The sequence below is a fragment of the Chlamydotis macqueenii genome, chromosome 3, assembly GCF_036417535.1.
Source record: "Chlamydotis macqueenii isolate bChlMac1 chromosome 3, bChlMac1.mat, whole genome shotgun sequence".
Classification (NCBI taxonomy): Eukaryota; Metazoa; Chordata; class Aves; order Otidiformes; family Otididae; genus Chlamydotis; species Chlamydotis macqueenii.
The window spans coordinates 126,747,160-126,766,647 of record NC_141558.1 but is presented as its reverse complement, the minus strand read 5'-3'; the positions used below and the strand labels follow the sequence as shown (position 1 = coordinate 126,766,647).

Sequence of the window (19,488 nt, the reverse complement as noted above, 5' to 3'; positions counted from 1 at the left end):
CTACACAGTAGAGCAGAAATCTGGCACACTCATAACCTCCTTAAGGGGGGAGTGGAAAGGGAATTACATTTCAAAGAAACATTTCTGATGCTAACTAAAATATTGATAACCATATTCAGGTTAAAGAGGTTTCTGACCGTAATCTTTTAAAATTACATAGCCAGCTATGGAAGGAAAATTCCCCCATGAGAATCACACCCCCTCCTCTCTCTTGTTAATGTTCCTTAAGAGCGAGAAATTTGTGCTTGTGCTTAGCAAATAAAAACAATCTGTACCAAAATTCACACCAAAGCTTATTTTGGTACGCAATAACTTGAATCCCAGAAACCACGCTTTGGCGGGAGGATTCTGCAGCGGGGCGAAGAACTAGGATCCATGTTCCAGCGATCCCTGTGCCTCATGATATCGCACCCTCTTTTATAAGAAGTTTATCAGGTAAGAACATATACCCCAAATCACTAAGACGTACAAAACCCACAAAATCAGTACTAGTACTGCGTTGCCGTCATTGTAATCATCCCGTTTCTTACGGGAAGCTGTGAGACCCAGCAACAGCAAAGCACTTCGCAATGCACACTCTGCGCTTTGCTACTGTTTCTACAAATCGGAGGCAGCACTTCTGCCTCATACAGCGCACTCCTGCATCTCTGGTTACAGCACGTTTACCCCCAGCATGCAAACTGTCTGACGAGTCTGAACACCCATCAAGAACCTTGATGCTAATCATACTGGAAATACAGAAACGGGCGTAAGAATCACGGTTCCTATCAACACGTTGCACGAGAACCCGAGCTCCAAAGCACCGTGAGTTAATATCCCAACTAGGTTCATAGCTAAGGAAACCAAATCCAGAGGACAGTAAGAGAAAACTTGTGGTCAAGTGTGCCACCAAGAGGCAAAAATAGCAAAATGGAGCAAGGCAAGGAAGAACAAAAGAGCAGCAGCAGTGCGCACAACATCTAGGAAACCCTGGACCGATGTGCGATGGGGGGTCTGCCTTCACTACACACTCTTCACTTCATCATCTTTAACTTCTGGGTTGTAACTCTGCACAAGGACTGAAATCTAACATGCACAGCAGCAAGAAGCTTAAAATCTGTGGAACTGTCAGGGTAAAAAAACAGCTCGACAACAACCAACTCCACATTTTAAAAATCTCCCAGTTTCTATGCAGTAATTGGTTCTCCAGGAAGCAGTCAGATTTCAAAACACAGAGCACTGTTTAGCTTACAAAAAAAAAAAAAAGGAACTGCCGACAGCTGAACACCTCTGAAAATCTAGCCATTTCACAGAAATGTGTAGATGAAAACAATTTAGGTCTTAAAATTACTGATATTTTCCATCCCTACAGCCCGGTGTTGGCAGTGGCTGCTACATGGATCTAAGGGTCTCTGTTTTTTCAAATATAAAAGGGACTTTTTAAAAAAAAATATATCCGGTCTACATCAGGCTTTAAAGTTTCTCGAGTTGTGTGCTTTATGTGAGAGGATTTAATGCTGTGTGGTTTTTAAAATTCAGGGGATCTGATCACAGTGGGTGTTATCATACAGTCTTTTTTTTTGTAGGGGAACAAAGTTACTCTGCACACCGAGCAGTGCTACACTGCCTGACATCTGAATGGCACTAATGAAATTAAAGAGTACCAAGCTCTTCATTACTCGCAGGTAACTTATTGAGAGTGGCAAAAAGGGGAGTTGCCACTACTTTTATTTTTCCCCATCTGTGCTTTATAAATGGCAGATGCTTCTGTTTTTTTTCTAAGTTTCAGCAGCAGCCAGGACTAAGTTTTTCCAGAAGAAAATCCTTTCCTTTCTATTCTTTTTTTTTTTTTTCCTCCATTATCTATTTAAAAGGAAGATTTTCCAAGTGCTCTAACTTTTCAGGAGAGGAAATGAGATTCAGAGGGCAGTAGTCTGGTAATAATTCATTATTTCTCGCTTTCATGTTCAGAAATAACCAAACCTGCGCAAGTCTCTTCCTGCCTGGCTTACTGAAGGGACCAGAGAGAACGCTCGGAAGAAGCAGAAGTGACCACCACAGGATTTACGAAGGGGTCTGTGTGCCCTCTGCTGGCATCCACAGCACTGCTCTAGCTTTCATTAGGCTCTATTTTAAGGAAGAAAACTCACTCCTACAGCTATAAAAACACGGAAAAGTTTTTAGATATTCTCTATTTAAACAAAAGAGTATTTCTTACAGTTTTTCGTATTTAGCTGTTTCTGTGGCCCAGTAATCTTCTTGCATCTCAACAGGTTACGTCTTTGCCTCATCTCCCACTGAATACTGCACTAATTAGGCCATCCCAGGACACAGAGACATAGATACAACACTTATCCACAGAAACAGAGTGTTTTGGCAGCACCTCTTGCTTACAGTGATAAGATAACCTCCTGCCTCAGTTCTCCCTTCAGTCCACTTTGCACCAGTTAAAACGAGCTGGCATGACAGTTTGAAACATCCTCTGAAGGACTAAACTTGAAGGGGAGAAGTCTGGAAAGGATAATGTTAATTCTAATTTTTGAGGACGTCCTTGCAAGCAACGGCACAGGGCACTCAAAAGGGCGTGCTGAGAGCAGACACTGCTCGTAAATTAACATAAAACTCTCAGCAGCCCCTCCTTTGCCCAAGATCACGTCTAGCATTTTACCTCACGATACGTAACGTGAGCTGACAGTAAGCACTGTCTCTCTGCAGTTGTAAATCGTGTGAACAATAGCCCAGCTCCAGCAGGTGCTCTGGAAGCACTGACTCCACAGCATCACAGCTCATACAGGAACGCGGCAGGGCTGTCAGGCACAAGGCTCCCCCTTTGCCAGAACCAAAGTTTAAATATCCTGGTCAAGCACACAGTGTAGCTCAAGACTTGGTATTAACTGGGTGTTTTTAACATGACCAGCTTGACCCAGCTACTAATCGTGCAATGCAGAGGGACAGAAACTCATCACTGAGATTATTCCTCAGGAATGTCGAGAAACGAGAAAGAAACATCAACAAGTGTCTGTGAGGCAGTTGTGACAGTAAGTCACAAACAAGTAGCTCTCGTTTAAAAACCTGTAACTGGGAAAGCAATGAGAACGTCAGGACTACGTAATCTAAAGAGAGTTAAAGACAGCCTACACAGGATAATTTCACGCAACGGTTGCTGCAAAGCATTGCTTCCTTTCTCCGTCAGACCTTCAAACATGAAAAAACAGACATTTCCATCAGCACACAGTAATAAATTAATTTCTTTTTATCAAGTGAATCTTGTACCTGGTCTTCACTTGTTAAGCCAAGGTGCATCACAAAATAAAAATGAACCAGGAAATCAGAATTTGGCAGAACATCTTGACGCCTAGTCATCATAGCGCAGATCAGCCTGTATGCCTGCAGTTTGCCCTCCTTGTATTCATTTGGCAAGGTGGTTGCCTGAAAAGAGCAAAAACATTGTATTATTACTTCTTTTCCTAGTAGCCAGCTAACACAAAACTGTATCTTAAGCAGATTTTCCATAAAGCAAACCTGTTCCATATTTATCAAAAGAGATTCCAGTCCAAATAGTCTTTGGAGTTTATTAGTCTTCGTAGCCAGCAGTGATTGTAAAAATAAAAAAAACAATGCAACTGAACACAAACAAATTCAGTACTGATATAGAAGAAAATACTAATGTGGGAAAATTTTAGAAGTAACTTACCTTGAACAACCATGATGCAAATATTCTGAGAGGAGGAATTAAGACGGGAGGAGAGGGAGTAGACTGATTGTCCACACTTATAGCAAGGTTGTCCCGTATCTAATGTTTTTAAAGAAAACAGTTAATAAAACTGATTGCTTACTTTCTTAATGCTCTTTATTTCGTATTGCTACTTTTTCACTTTATTTACTTTAAAGGCACTACACCCTGCACTATACTTAAGCCAAACTACCAGAAAAGTGTGTTCTGTAGTGCTTCCCCACAGCCTAAACAAACACTACCAGTTCAGATCACACCGTGGGGGCTTTTACACTGAATAAAAACATTTGCAGTATTCTATCGTTTACTTCTATTCAATGTGCTACTGTTTCCTCATCCCGTTTAAATTAACTAATCTAAATTCTTTTGTCGTGGAACAGGAACATTGTCTATCGGGGATATCTACTAGAAATCAAACAAGATTATCTTTCTTTATGACAGAATCCTCCAAATCTCATGCTTATTATGTTCCAGATGCTGACACTAAACCAAATTTAACACTAATTTTCACAAGAAAAGAAGAATCATTATCATTAGATGTAAGTATCATATACAATACCTTTGCAAGTTTATACCACAACTCATAAAGATACCCAAAAACTTTTGCATGGATTTTAGGTGACTGTATATTGTTCACATCTCCAAGAATTCCCAAGATCCTCCTCCATAACACAGCAGCAGAATCAGGGTGCCAACCGATAAGGCTTCCACCAGCAATTATACTGCAGTCATCAGCAAGGAATTCACTACTGTCTGTAAAGTTAAAAAAGTTAAGTTTCCATGAATTGGGAATGCAGTGTACAGTATAAACTTTGTCAGCAAACCAGGAACACTGCTCCTTCTAACTGTCTTTCATCTCCAAAGTATTCTCTCACCAAATCATCTCTTTTTCTAGCTAGCACATAACTCAAAGAAAAAACAAAAATGTAGAAAATGCCAACTAAAGGCCCTTCTACATGGAGATGACACGGCTATGGATCAGTTTTATATCAGACAGATTGCCCCCATTCAAGGGTTAGTTTTTTTAAGCAGGGAGGCAAACGCGGTTAAATGGAACATTCAGGTACTCGGAGAGATTTACTCCATCAATAACTGGCTTTCACAGCAATATTTCTATTGTTAAGAGTCCTTTCTTTAAGATCACATGATATAAAATGACCTGGAAATGGAACCGAACAAAGGAACTAAAAAGCATGCACTACTAGGGGGGAAGAATACGGTCAGGCAGTATCATTTTATGATACTGCAGTATCCTGAGACGACAGCAGTACATCAACTGAGGAGGAAAGCAGAGCTTTGTGAAGACTGTCAGGATAATGGAATTAATATACCTGAACAGTAGAAGAAAAATGCCATATTGAAGTGTAAGTTTTAATGCCAAGAGCTTTTGCTGGAGCAGGGAAAGCTGCGCAGCTGCCCGAGGCAGAGTCAGACCTACGGTCCAGCAGGGCACCCTGCAGTGCTCAGCAACCAACGTTTTGAGGAAAGCTGCAGGAAACCTCTACACAGGAACAGAGAAATAACTTGTGTACTCCCAGGACTGAAGGAAGATTAGCAAAATAAAAGCCATTTCAGACGCTGTTACATTTGCCTGAATTTATTTTTAAAAATAAATGGCAGTCTGAACTGTTGAACTAAGTGTGCTGGTTCACTGATCAGAAATATTTCAAAGAAAAAGTGAACATGAAAAAAATCCTTGAAACCATATATCTGCTAGCAAAACCAGCCTATAAGATAGTTCCACATGAAACTGCATTAAGTTATTGAAATTGCATTTCTAACTCATTTTTAGATGGGAAGGTACTTTCATAAACTGCAAAGAATCAAAATATTTCAATAAATAATCATCACTGTTGTGTATGTTAAATATACTATAAGTAAAATGAAAAAGTAAAGGACTTTTACTTCCGAATTAACTCTGCCTAGAATGCCACTTAACACATCCTTCCGAAGCATAGGCATTGTGTACTTTGAAGTATAAATAAGGAGGGTAACAGAATTAAGATGAGAGAATTTATCGTAAATTAACCAGTTATTTCCTATCAAGTCAAAATAGATAGCAAGTAATTTCTTTAGACCATTCTGCTACGAAATAAAATTATCAATGTAAATATAAATTTATTTTACTTGAATACTGGGGCAGGCTAAGAGAACACAAGTGATCCACTATCACGTCTCTGCTGTTTAGTAGTAATTTGACGCAGTAAGCAACCCAAGTGTTTTCAACTGTGTGATCGCTTTCTGGATCACAATTTATTGGCACCTATGTCAGTTTCAATGTGATTATCCAAATTCCTTAACCTCTGGGCGTTCTGATCTCATTTTTGAATGAACATCCTGCACAAAATTTGGTGATATATGCCAAAGGAAACATATTTTTAATAAGCAAACTGAACTGTATAAACTCATTTTTGAGATAAAAATCTAAAATAGTAAATACACTTTCTGGACTACAATACCGGTTAAATTTGCAGTATCTGAAGGACTAAGCTGAAGCCAGCGAGGAGCATCAGGATCCACACAAACATCTGCCGGCGCATTAACTTCATGGTCGTCTTCAGAAGCTTGCCAGGGGACAAGTGCAATCTCTACTTCATTATTATAGCCAATGGATGTGTCACTGCTAATGCTTTCACCTAAAGCAAGAAGAGGATTTTAAAGACTACATTAGCAAAGCATGATGAGCTAAGTGGCTAATATATCTGTAACAAGGCAAAATTATGACACTGATTTCAATTGCTGCACTTAAGAAAAATACTGTATTTCTTGGAACTCACTTTTTTCTCTTTCTCTATAATTTCCATGTGATTGCTGCAAGTCTGCTTTCAAATCTAATTCAGCTGTACTACTGCTTCTTCGTACTAGTACCTTCAGAGAAAAAAAAAATAATCTCAGCTTATTACAGTTTTGAGAACTACATCTTATTTTAGCAAATACGAGATACATACAAGAAATCAATGACAATTCAGTCAAGTAATTTTCATGAATATTTAGACTACCCAAATATCTAAGTGTTCTAAGGAAAATCATCATGATTTCAATTTCAGTCTTTATCCTCCCTTTCTTAAATTCAGTTTTCACACCAACAAGCAGGACTTTACTTACGTTTTTCCACAAACATGAAAGAATTCCATACTTTTAAAAGTTTACACTTTTAAAATCTTTCAGGAAGAAATTAGTAGTCATCTCTGTCCTGGTTTTGTTTAGTGGGGGGCGGGCTACAGTGGCAGCTTCTGTAAGAAGCTTCTAGAAGTTTCCCCTTTGTTCAATGGACTCGGCCGCGCCTAGGGCAGACCCGCTGCTGGCCAGAGCCCAGCCAATTGGTAGCAGAATGTCCCATGATAACGCCTCTGCGATAACAGATTTAAGAAGGGGAAAACAGAAAAAAAAAAAAAAAAAGTGAAGATGCGAAAATGCTGATGGGGGGCAGAGAGGGGGAGGCGCAAGCCTTGTTGGCCTTGCAGGCCTCACCCTCTGGCCTCCCGCCTGGCGGCCGACTGGGCCCAACTGGGCCCAGGCACTTTAAACCATCAAACATTTATTCCAGTGTACTATAGCTCTATAATAGCCATTAATTATTTATATTTAAAAAGTTATGAACTTATTGCTTATGTTTCATATTAAAAAAAGCACAAAAGTCTGGTATAAGACTAGAATGTAGCCGATGACACAAAACTGCATAAGCATCCGACAAGATCAGGAGACACAGACTGATCATACCAAGTGAACAGCTACAGCTCAATTCCACATTCCGTACTAGAAATTATGAAAAATTTTTCAGACTTCCAGTTGCTAGAGTTTCTAAATCCTAAAAGGCATTTGATTAGAAATAAAACATTGTTAGAATCCTATCAATAATCACTGTCTATTTTGCCTTACTTGCTCAGCTTCATGTTCCTTCTTTGTACATTCCTTATTTTCCTGAGCTGATTTGGAGTCTGAAGAAGTTAAATCGTGAGAACTGCCAGCCTTTTTACCTAGAAGTTTTAGAAAGTAAACAAGAAATATAGACATTTGTGGGACCAAAGTACATAGCAAATTATATGAAAATTTCAGTTACATTCACAGGTACGCTTCTTATACTTACAGCTAAGTGAAGTAATGCAACACTAAGATGGAATACAAGATGTTTTGAAAAATCCTCTATAAGCTTAACATACTTACACGATAGGAAAAGAAGTAGAACTGTTAGCTTGAATATACAAAATTTAAATGCAAGCCAGATTTTTAAAATAAATAAATAAATAAATAAAATTTAAGAGTTACATACAAAATCCATACATTCAAAGGTTTCATCTTTAACTGCCCTGCTTTATAAAAGGTCATGTCCTGCATTTGTGGTCTGTAACTTCTCAAAAACAGTTCTTTCATCAAGCTACCAACAGTACATTTACTAAGAAAATGAGATTAAAAACATTTTAGAATAGAGCTGGAAATCAAAGTAGGTAAGAGCAGCATTTATGACAGTGAACAGTCTCAACACTTTTTTCTTCTGAAGTACAGTATCACTATATTTAACCAAAAATACCTTGGAAAAAATCAGATGGAAACTGATCTGTAATATCTGATGTGCTGCTACTTCGAGTTAGCTGCTGCTCTTGGTCTCCAAACAGGCCCGCAGCTTCTGTCCCTGTTGAATTTTCCAGCTGTTGAGATTCTTCAACTTCTGTTGATTTAATTAAAACACAAAATATTTGCCTGACCTCAGAATTACATACACATGTGAACTTACCTAAGAAAGCTATATGAAAAAGTGATCCATTTAAGTATTTAAAACTCCCAAGTCACAAAATTAGAATGTAACTCCTAGTTACGGAAGTTATAATTTAAGTTTTATAAAATATCCTTAGAAAAATGGCAAAGTTGAGAGAGAGATGTAATGGCTAACAATATTACTTAACGCCATGTTATGAACAGATCTGGGGCACAGGAAACGGAACCAGTGCAACACATCTCATTCCACATTACTACAGAATAATCAACTGGACAGAAAGGGAGTAGACAGACAGTGTTGTAAAAATATAAAGAACATTTATATAAAAGATGACTTTAAAGTACAGTACCTGACAGCCTGTGAGAGCAAGAAGTGTAAGAGATACCAGGTAAGAGAGAGCTCACAGTGTGAAGCAGAAGAGGTACGCTTTTAGTAGCTGGCAAAGCCTCAGAAAGATGAACACAGTTGCTGATAGACTGGCTTCGCTTAGCTTCCAGGGAAAAATAAAGCAATAATTATGTCAGAAAACACAGTTAACTATTTGGAGTTTTGAATGTCATGATACAATGAAACACCAAGCTTTTGAAAAAAATAGTTTTACAACATGAAGCCCAGAAGTATTTTCTGTAAGCTGCAAGTTAATAACATGCGACTGTATCTCACACACTGAAAGTGCAATAACCAGTGATTTCTGAATTACAGCAGTTCCACGATGTGGAATGTTTCATTTTGACAGCATATGATTCCTATCTCTGGGCTAATTCCACTTACTCTGTTTTCTTTTCATGGAACTATCTGCAGCAGCACATGCAGCTCAAAAATAAAGAATGGAAAACATTCAAATTCCCCTCTACTAGCAATGCTGCCCTGCTCTTACATTCATTCACCTCCGTTTTCATCTGAAAAGTGGGATAGTGTGCTTCTCAAAAATAGCAGCTGCCTCTGGTTTTGCTTTTAAAACTAGAGATCCCAACTCCAGACTGGACAAAGCCCTGAGTACTCTTGTCTGATGGACAGCTGAGCCCACTTTGAGCAGGAGGATGAAGTTCCTTACACCCTGAATTATCCTGTGGGCTCTGGTTTTGGGGTACCGAGCCCTGCTTTCCACATTTCTGAACAGGATGATGAAAGGGACGCAAGTTACATGAAAGTTTTTGGAGTTCTTAAGTCACCACAAGGGCAAGTAGAAGATAAGTGAGGTTTGAATGCATCTCTTATGAAATTACTCTTCAAAATAGTAGCACTTAAAATGAGTTCACTGTTAGAAAAAGAAAGGCCACTAGACAAACACTTTCCAGGGTGGCTAATGCTCTAGAGGCTAACATCATTTAAAACTTGGTATTTTATGGATTAATATCCAGTTGTCATAAGCCTGAAGTCTCCTTTAGAGAAAACCAACAATTTATCATCAATTGTATTGCCAAAATTTATGCTGAATTACAGAAGTATCTAACAGAAATTGATTAGGGAAAAAAAAAAAATTTCTTCACGGTGCAGTTTCTCTTCTTGTACCCAGCAATGTCAATGCTGACACTTAGAAGACAGAGGGGAGGAAGGAGGAAGCAAAAATACTCAAGCAGGGTAGTGGGCAAAAGAATCTCCGCTGCTGCAGAAATGCTCTGCTCTTGTAACTCCAGATACAAGCAGCAGATCAAAAGAAAGTCTCACCTGGAAGCGAGAGGTGATCTGGTATTTGTATGTTGACTTAGGGGGTTTTTGTTGCTTCTAAATATAAGAGGGAGAATATAAGGGATTTTTACAAAGCCTCCAGTAGGAGACACTTTTCCCAAAACGTCCACTCTGCTAAATACAGTCCTCCCACGAACAGCTCTGGCTTCTGTATTCACCTCGGGGACTGCTACACTTCATTCTGAAAGGTGACACCTCTGGAGGCTTGGTAGCTGAGTTTCGTGTTTCTGAAGAGTCTTACATTGGAAAAGGGATATACATTTTATATAGTCAAAATTATTATTTGTTATACTTGCATGTGCAAATATAAAACTTCTTTGCACCTGCTGATCTGGGAGCCATTGATGATCACAAATGCCACGAAAGCCAGGATAATTCTCTGTTTTTTATAACCATGAAACATAAAATGAAACTGAGGGCTTTTTACACATGAAGTTCATTCTCCTACCTGACAATCTACTTGCTCCCTACCAAAAAAAAGCTTTTCTTACTAAAGCTAGAAGTTCCTTTAATCTGAATGCACACAACCAAGTAAAGCTCATGTTGATCAATACTTCCAGGCTCTCTCTACTGCTCTGGTGAGAAGTCTAGGGGAGAAATGCTGTAGCAGAAGAAAGACAGAATCCTCCACTGGAGCACAAACAGGAACTCACTGAATTTAAAAATAAAACAGACACAAAGAATGAATTGACTCCATTGACAAAATGTTTTGTGATCTAAGCTGAAGACTGTGGCTTAGTTCTGAAGCCTGTGGCTTAGTTCTGAAGCCTGTGGCTTAGTTCTGAAGCCTGTGGCCACAAACAAGAACATACTAAATCACCTTCCAGTTTTCCTGGTAAGAAACACAACTAAATCCATTACGGATGAGGAAGGAAGCTATGCAGCCAAATATCTCCTATTCAAAAGCAGGAGATTTTCTATGGAGACTTTTAATCCATAGCCCATTGAATTGGAACAGAAACACGGTACCGTCAAAAAAAAAAAAAAAAAAAGAGAGATCAAATTCAGGCTGCTGAAATACTTGAAGAATCAGCTATCTGTTCAATGCCTGTGCTCTCAGACATTCCTCCATCATTCCTCACCTCCGTTCTCCTTTCTCCTGTTTTCTTCTTTCCAGAAGTAAACATGAGAGAAAAAGGAAAAGTATACATACCTCATCATGCTAACAAAAAGAAAGCAAATAAAGCGAATAAGAAAGGATGAAATAGTTTATTAAATATCTGGTTTACCTTGCGCTCACAGTAGATAGCTAGCTGTAGGAAAGCTCAGAAGCAATATGTATTACCTGACTGATGTTAATAAATGCTTTCCTATGAATTGATAAAAATATGAATGCACTTCACTTGTTTTTCTTTACAAAACACCGTAACTTGCACATGACTAACTTGCAATTAAACATAATGTAATTAAAAGTATATATTTAGAATTTCCCAAAATACTTTGATTCTTTATTCACGTTGCTAGCAGGGCCAAGACATCTAGACACAGGTACACAACATCCCTGCTTAGACATTTAATTATTAAGTCTCATGACTTTTGGAAGTAGCCATAACTCAGAGGCAGATTTAAAACATAAGTGTTACTGAGTGTTTGGGAACACAAGAATTTAGTTACGGTCTAACCTGTTGCTCTTTGACGAACAATATTTCTTGCTTTCTCAACTCCTGGGGCTCCAGAGGTCGTAGCACTTCTGAATCTCATTGGCTCCACAACTTCAGGATGACTTTTCCAGCTTAATGAAAAAGATCTTCCCACTACAGCTGTCTTCTGAGGCTCTAAAATGCCACCTTAGAGACAAAGAAAACAACATTCTCTAGCATTGTATGCTTTGGCATGTATTTTTCTTGAAGTACAAATGGACTTACAAGCACTCAGTCATGAAAAATATTAATCTTTTAAAACACATACATGAATTTTTACTTTTATTAGAAAACAATCACTGCTTCAACTATGTGCATCAATTGCAAGGTGGCACATAAACATAGCTAAAATATTGTAATTAATAAAGTTTAATAAAAACACATGGAAAATAATTTTTACATCGATGACTATGCCAAACTCCAGCCCAGGAAACCATGTTTCATTCCCACTACACAGAAAGGACTGATGTTGAGCGTGTACTAAAAGCTGCTAAATAGCTGTCTCCTATTGACCCCAATTACCTTTCCTCCTACAACGAAGGATGAGAATACGTAAATCCAAAGCACTTCACAGTTGATTAAACGGGTTCTTACACTAGATTAAGTAGTATTTAATGTTAGATTAAAATAAATTAATTTTTAAGTTTAAGCTTAAATATTTAACACGTCTGATACAAAAAACAGGGCAGCACAGAGACTAACCTTTTCCTCTCTGCTTTTTTTCTTTTTGTTCACTGAGCTTATCCAAGGGTAGGTTTGTCATTTCCACCCCATACACAGTTCTTGCCAGCACCGCTGTTAGAGAGTCCATGATATTGGCCCACTCGTTTATGAGCTCCTCCCAGTCTGTCAGGGCAGACAGAACACCGAGCAGCTCATCCCATAGCTCCCGGGAAATGTAAACGCTCAGGTTTGCTCTGATCCAAGCCACAATGAGGGTCTGAGAGGAAAGAAACAAGTGACAGTTCATGCGTTTCTGTCAAGATTAATTCAGCACACCAACACCAACCTGGATGCTGATGAAGTCAACACTGACCTGCATATTAGCATTGATTATTCGTGACGCACAGATATTATGCACAGCTATTTTTCATTAAAAAAAAACATTCCCAGAAATCAGTGGGTAAATAATTGTGAAAGTTACTGACTAAGGAAACGTAAAAATTCCGAAACATACGTTTCAAGTGGTGTACGTGTTCTCTGGTAAACTGAAATAATACACTGTGTATAATAATAATAATAATAGAATGAAGAACTGTCCCCTACACCTACAGAATGGTTTTGGTGACTGAGCTATGCCTGCCACACTAGAGCTGAGCATGTAAAGCACCATATGAAATGTAAGTGTTTTCATCTCATTCAGTGTGACTCAGGTTTGACTTGCCAGCTGAACTCTAGGAAAACAGTAACATCAGGCTTACGCTTTGGAGATACTCACTGAGGAATCTCCCCAAGAGACTGTGTGCCTGCCTGTTCTACCACGGTTTGTAACAGAGCCCTGAAGAACAGATCAAATCAATCTGTCTCCCTCTGTTAGGGACAGTTTACAAAATAATTACTTGTATTACTGCAAAGGAGAGTTTTGTCATGTTTTACAAGTAGGTTTCATAGTACTGTACAACAGTACTTAACTAACACTATGGGTAATTAATGAAAAACCAACATAAAGAAACCCAACCAAGCAAACAAAAAAAAAAAAAAAAAAAAAACAAAATCCCACTCACTCGGAAAAGTAATCCCGACATGCTTTGAGCAAAGGTATCCTTTATTTGGTTCTCTTTCGGCTTCTGCATCACAGCTTCTGTTATTCTGAGGAGTATCTGTAACATCTGTTCCCTGGTTTCAAAACAAAATTTTACTTTCTGTTCACACGTTCTATTAATTGCACTTGTTAATTCTCACGTACCAAAAAACCATCTCAATTCTCCAGTAAGCCTTACTTATTGATAATGTGATCACACCTCAGACTTCACAGATCATTTGCAAAATAACATTAGTTGGCCATGGACTGTAAAAAAGAATTTTTGAGAAGGTGAAGTCAGGAATGGAAATACCAGCCAGAACCTTGAAGTCAGAGAGCAAAATGATGCAGACTCATCAGAATCTGCAGTCTCACAAATCGATTCAGAGGCAAGTCACAAGCGTAATTTCTGCAGTAAGGTCTGCCCCTGAGAAAGTCAGTCTTTTCCCTATCCAATAAATTCTCTCAAAGTTTAAATGTTGATAATTTTCTCTTAAATGATGCAGAACAAATTAAGCTTACCATGTCTTTTTATTCATTGACAGCTCCATTATCATGCGCCGAAAGATACTCAGAACTGCTTTGCAAGCATCCACTTGCTCCTTCAGAAGCACAGGAACTTCAATGCATGGTTCCAATAAGAAAACATTCGCAGAGTTTGTCAAGAATACCTTCAAGACAGGCATTTACAGTCAGTTTACATAGTTTCAGGAATAAAAATGTCAAGACTTACAGTAAAATACTTGTCCTCCTCCAGTCAAAGCTTTCACTTTCCTTAGAGCATTTGATTTTTCTATATCATTCTAGCAAAAAGCCACATGGCATTACAGACCCACAAAGGCATGTGTTAGACAGTATGGGTTTTGTAGTTATCTCTACTATTCCATCAGGCAAGAGTACTGTTCCAACAGCTACACATTTCCTGGCATTATATGCTTGAGCAACACCAATGTTTCAAATAAATGAGGTTCAACGAAAGCAAATGGACAGTTCTGATTAATTCCTAGTACCCACAGTATAAAAAAAAATGAACCTTCTCTCTTAAAATACAGATTTCTGGCTCTAAGACATGGTCACAAGCTTTAATATAGATTTTTTAAAACACTGTAAATCAAGTCCAAATCGTATCTTAGAAAAACTATCATAGCTGTTTTCCTTAAACTCAGAGACTGTGTTATAATCCGTAGTGTAAGTTATGTGATTATGTAAGCTACAGCCTTGTAACCTTTCTGTACAGCACACCTGCAACGCAGCTTGAGCGCCAGCTTTAACATTTTTGTCCTCGTCTTCTAACACACATCCTCTGTTAACAGCACTGGTAAAGGAGTATGTTCTTCCCCAGCTGGATGAGCGCTTATGTCCTGAATGGTCAGAGGAAAGCTTTCAAAAACATGACTCAATTAGTGACAAAGCAGAAAGGAGTATGTCCATATTTATTCTAAATCATTTAAAAAGTCAAAAGCAAAAAAGGGAGAACTGTCATGTCCTACATTCATTTCAGCAAGGAATTCAAGTTTATTATTTCTTAACCTCGGAACAAACAGACTGTATATGGAATTTAAAGGTTCATAAAAGTTTTAAGATCTATGTTATTTAAAATATTTTATATCATATTTTGTAGTCACTGATAGTAGTAATATTTGAATTTAAGCCTTGCAAAACTATAAATCCTCTACAAAAATAATCTGTCAAAACCTTCTAATACTCATGATGTTTTTACAACTCCAACTTCTTTCTCAGTACAACAAAATTTCCCTTTAAGTAGCTTCACAGCGACAAGTGTTGAAGTCAACCTTTAGCGACGGTTCAATACAGGATATTAAAAAGATGATGCACAGAATTTGTACCTTCACTTCAATTTTCCAGATTAAGATGTCTGAACACAAATATTTCATCCAGCATATACAAATTAGTACATGTTGTCAAATGCTTAAGTAACCACCACCAAAAGGAAATAGTCCTGCACGTACTAGGCCAACAGATAGTGTAAATTTTAACACTGCAGAACCTATTAGTATTTCTTCCATTAAGTTCTTGCTATTATATTTGTATAGGCAAGGAATAATCAACAAATTATGTTTTTCAAAGCAGCTGCAATCTTTCCTTACACTCCGTAAGTGCTACTGAACACTCAGTATTTATTTAATTTTTGAGTCCTTAAATAAAAGGATTTTTTTAAATCTTGATTCTCCACACATTTTTTAAATTGCTGCTCATTTAGAAAGCAAGTTTAAAACTGAAGTCATATATTGTAGGCGAAGAGAATAAAGTAATAACACGGATACCATACATGTTTACCATCCGTTTGCACTGAGGAATCCTCTAAGCTGACAACAGCATCCTGGCTGTCTTCCTTTTTGTCTGGCTCCTCCATGAACACAGGCTTCTCTTGCAATATCCACTTGCGATATACCTTAACCACTTTTCGTGTTGCAGACACATCAGAAGGCGGCAATAAAAAAGCCTAAATGGAAAAGTTAACTCATTTTACTATATAGAGGACATAGATGTACGCGCATACATAACCACACCCTCACATCACCACCCATAAATAACACGGCTTAAAAAAGAAAGGATACATAATTTTATGTCTCTACTAGAAGGAATTACGATTAAGCAACAGCCTACCTACATATACCTACACCATTCACAATTCCGTAACTATTAGTTCCAAACTACTTCCACGTTGTATTTGTTCAGACAAAACCAAGCAGGTTGCTTTGCTCCTTGCAAGCTCTCTAACTTCAGATTGATTCATCTCACTAGCCATAGAGGTCTGCCAGATTCAACTCTGGTGCTACGCTACACTTTCTGGAGAAGGCGACTTCACACGACATCAGCAGCACGCAACGTGAAATGCCATTTCAGCAAGCGTAGACAGACACAAGACAGTAAGTTGTGATGAGGATAGGAGTGGCTGGCATTCAAACCTTTCTCACTACAGTTTTGGAAATCAACACAATGAATGTATTTTCAGCACGCTAGTCACTATCTGTCTTTGGGAATCATTCTGTAAAGATGTCCTCTCCAAAAGCTTAGAAAGGCTAGCCTGGTTGCTTCCCCGCATTTTGGGAGATCGTAGGAGACTGAAAAAAAAGTGACAGAAGACCTTTGCACTGCAATGAACAAGCACAGACGTCAATGTCTGAAAATGTCATCTGATACACAAAAGCATATTTTGAACAAAAAATTGTATCAATATGCATTGTATTATAAAAACACTGAAAAGGATGAAAACACATTTCTCATACTAAGGTCCTTTCAACTGTGAAGAGATTACCCACTCTCCACGATTAACAGGGTCAAACACTATAGCATTGCCTACACCCTCGTTAGCTGTAAAACCATTACAAAGGTATCTTGCTCAGGTTGGGGGAAAGCTTTGCAGCACAGTACGCTACCTTGTCTCTAGTTAGTATGGAGTGCAACATCCAACAGCAGATTTCAACAGAGACTGAAGGGTTAGCAAAAGCAAGCTTAAGTATGCCATACAGCAAGTATGGGAAACCTCTGAAAATGTCTTCATTGACAGTGTCAACTTATTAAGGATGTAGAAACTGAAAAAGCCAGAAGCCAACTGCTAGAGTATTAGAGAAACAGCAGCTCATCAGCGGGATGAATGGGAACTACGCGGAATGCTTTCAGAAAGGCTAAGAAGTAGGGCAGCAAAAAGGAATTCAGAGTGACTAGTGAGATTCCTGTAAGGGAGAGATAAACACAAAAATGATCCAAATACCGTTACCTGTTTCAATTTCTGAACACTGATCACACTGAATAAATACAAAAGCACCGCACCACATCAGCCTTTGTTCCCCGGAAGCCGGTCTAACCTGACATACTCTGAACAGAGCCCAGGAGAGGGCAGCATGCCACAGATGTTCTAACATACATAGACTTGCTCCTTCCTGTCAAAGTGCCATCCGTCCCACTGGAAAGCACTGGCACAATGAGTTCCTAAACCATGCCAGACAAGATGCTTCGTAGTAAAGCACGAGTGCTCACTCAGCTGCTGGACAGTATCTTCTGCACATTCCTGTGACCTGGAACTGCTGCCTCAATCAATTTCTACCTTGGTACCAGATTTTAAAAAAGAGAAAAGTTTGGGACTCTCCAGTAGGTCCATATGTATTTTTATTTTTATCCCAAACAATTGAAAAGATGTCAAATTAATGAAAAATACTACTAAAAGCAACCAGTGTTCAAATAGATGCTAAATGCTGACATTGATCACACAAACAAGAATCTTACTAATCCAAATAAATTTGCAAGCTAATAGCAAAATAGTCAAATTACCATAAGATCAAGAACAAAGAAAGCAGCCCTTTCAAATAAGACATGGTGCCACCTGGCATCAGCAACAAGCTTCAGTTCCTATAAAAATGTCATCATTTTGTTGTCAAAATTAGACCCAGGAAGGACTCCAAGCTAAAAGGGTGCTGGCGTGATTAGCATCAAGTTTGACCAGTTACCCGAGCAGCAGCCTTTGTAGTGTGCTTTCTCCTAACCATGACATTTCCTTTAAAAAAAACCCACACAACAGCATCTAAACGTACACACTTACTTGTCGAAACACCTCATTAACAAAGTTAACGTATCCTCGTGTGGATAACAGGATTCTCTGCACCATCTCGTAGACGGTGCGGTGCTGCTCTTCGATGCTGCAGAGGCTGGAATTGCTGAGCCTCCTGTCAGACAAGGTACTGCTGTTAGAATGGCTTCTGTCCTGCTCACTTGCGTAAGACGTACTGGTTTCCAGCTCTCCATTTTTATCTTGGTTCACAACACCAACAGTCTACAGAGAAGAAAACGCAGGCCTAATTAAACAACCGAAATAGCGTACACCAAAAACCTGGAATACTTACGCAGAACTCAAGATACTAGTGCTTTTTTTCACCCAACACACTGAAATACCAGCGGTCAGGAAGTGCAATTTTCAGTCTACTACTTGATCCAAGGAAGAATTTGGTCATATGCTTTGCACGATGTAGAGTTCATACAGGCTGCCCACCAGCCCAGGACAGCTGACTTTCCACTCCGTAAGACAAAAAAACACGGAGGGGTGCAGTGGTGGGAGCAGAGGAAGGCACAGACAGAGTGGCCAGGAATCTCGAAGTCTGTTCTTTTTTGGGAAAAGACGGATCATACCACTATACGCGGCTCACACTCTTGCACATTATTACTCCTGACATCTCTTTGCCAGGTTTAGCGCTGGCATTGCACATATTTTTGCAATGTCTCAAACCATGTCTGGCTAAAATGATCCAGTCAGGAGAAGACAGAACACTAAAAATTGGTTTTGAGTTATCAAAAAAAAGAACCTCAACTTCCACTAACTCAAAGCATTGCCCAGAGGCAGTTCGGCTTTATGTTTACATTAGTAAGGCTGCCCTCTCTTCGACCACGTGAGCAGCAACAGAGCAGCAGTAACATCTCTACTTCTCTTCACAATCAACATTTTTGGTAAGATTCAGCCACTCCAGCGGGGCACAGGCTGCAGTTAGTGAACTTCCAAACCACTAAGAAGTCAACATGTGCCAAAAGCCGGCACACAGCTTCAGCTAAGCGGTAATTTTTGGCCAGATTCCATTTTGGGGGCAGCAATACCTTTATGCAACCTGCGTATTCATTGGGTGACAGCTGTCTATAAAATTCAGTGAAAAGAAAAATTTTCAGGCTATGTCTGTTGGAATAGCATAACAGTTTATACAAAAGGTGGAATTTCCAATGAGAAAGAAGAGATCAACAAAAAAAAAAAAAGCACTTTCAGGAGGTAAGCTACACTTAGCTGGTTTACAGCCTCAAACTTCTACAATGAAGAACTCCAAAAACAATTGACATGAAAATAAACAGCTCTACCATAATAGTTAATGTATGCTTTTCCACTGAATCCAGATCTGACACTGACCTATGATTCAAGAAAACAGAACCGACACTGATTTTTAACAGGAAGCTGGCGAGTCTCTTAAAAGAAAAAGCATCTATTTCTATAAAA

General features: G+C 38.8%; 1 protein-coding gene across 6 annotated transcripts in view; it reads right to left on the bottom strand.

The window, feature by feature from the left end:
* RALGAPA2 (Ral GTPase activating protein catalytic subunit alpha 2) overlaps positions 1–19,488 on the bottom strand; it is a 121,811-nt gene that overhangs the window by 75,299 nt on the left and 27,024 nt on the right. For 5 of the 6 annotated variants that reach the window (XM_086744341.1, XM_086744343.1, XM_086744344.1 and 2 more), the window contains exons 10-24: positions 18,058–18,288; positions 15,787–15,960; positions 14,739–14,876; positions 14,019–14,167; positions 13,480–13,591; positions 12,458–12,695; positions 11,738–11,902; positions 8,776–8,916; positions 8,241–8,378; positions 7,592–7,689; positions 6,490–6,580; positions 6,172–6,348; positions 4,272–4,465; positions 3,674–3,772; positions 3,253–3,408 (exon numbers count right to left, since the gene is read on the bottom strand). In XM_086744341.1, coding sequence (XP_086600467.1) covers positions 3,253–3,408; positions 3,674–3,772; positions 4,272–4,465; positions 6,172–6,348; positions 6,490–6,580; positions 7,592–7,689; positions 8,241–8,378; positions 8,776–8,916; positions 11,738–11,902; positions 12,458–12,695; positions 13,480–13,591; positions 14,019–14,167; positions 14,739–14,876; positions 15,787–15,960; positions 18,058–18,288 — 2,301 coding nt within the window. The remainder of the gene's footprint in view (positions 1–3,252; positions 3,409–3,673; positions 3,773–4,271; positions 4,466–6,171; positions 6,349–6,489; positions 6,581–7,591; positions 7,690–8,240; positions 8,379–8,775; positions 8,917–11,737; positions 11,903–12,457; positions 12,696–13,479; positions 13,592–14,018; positions 14,168–14,738; positions 14,877–15,786; positions 15,961–18,057; positions 18,289–19,488) is intronic. The other variant, XM_086744342.1, reaches the window with a different exon arrangement.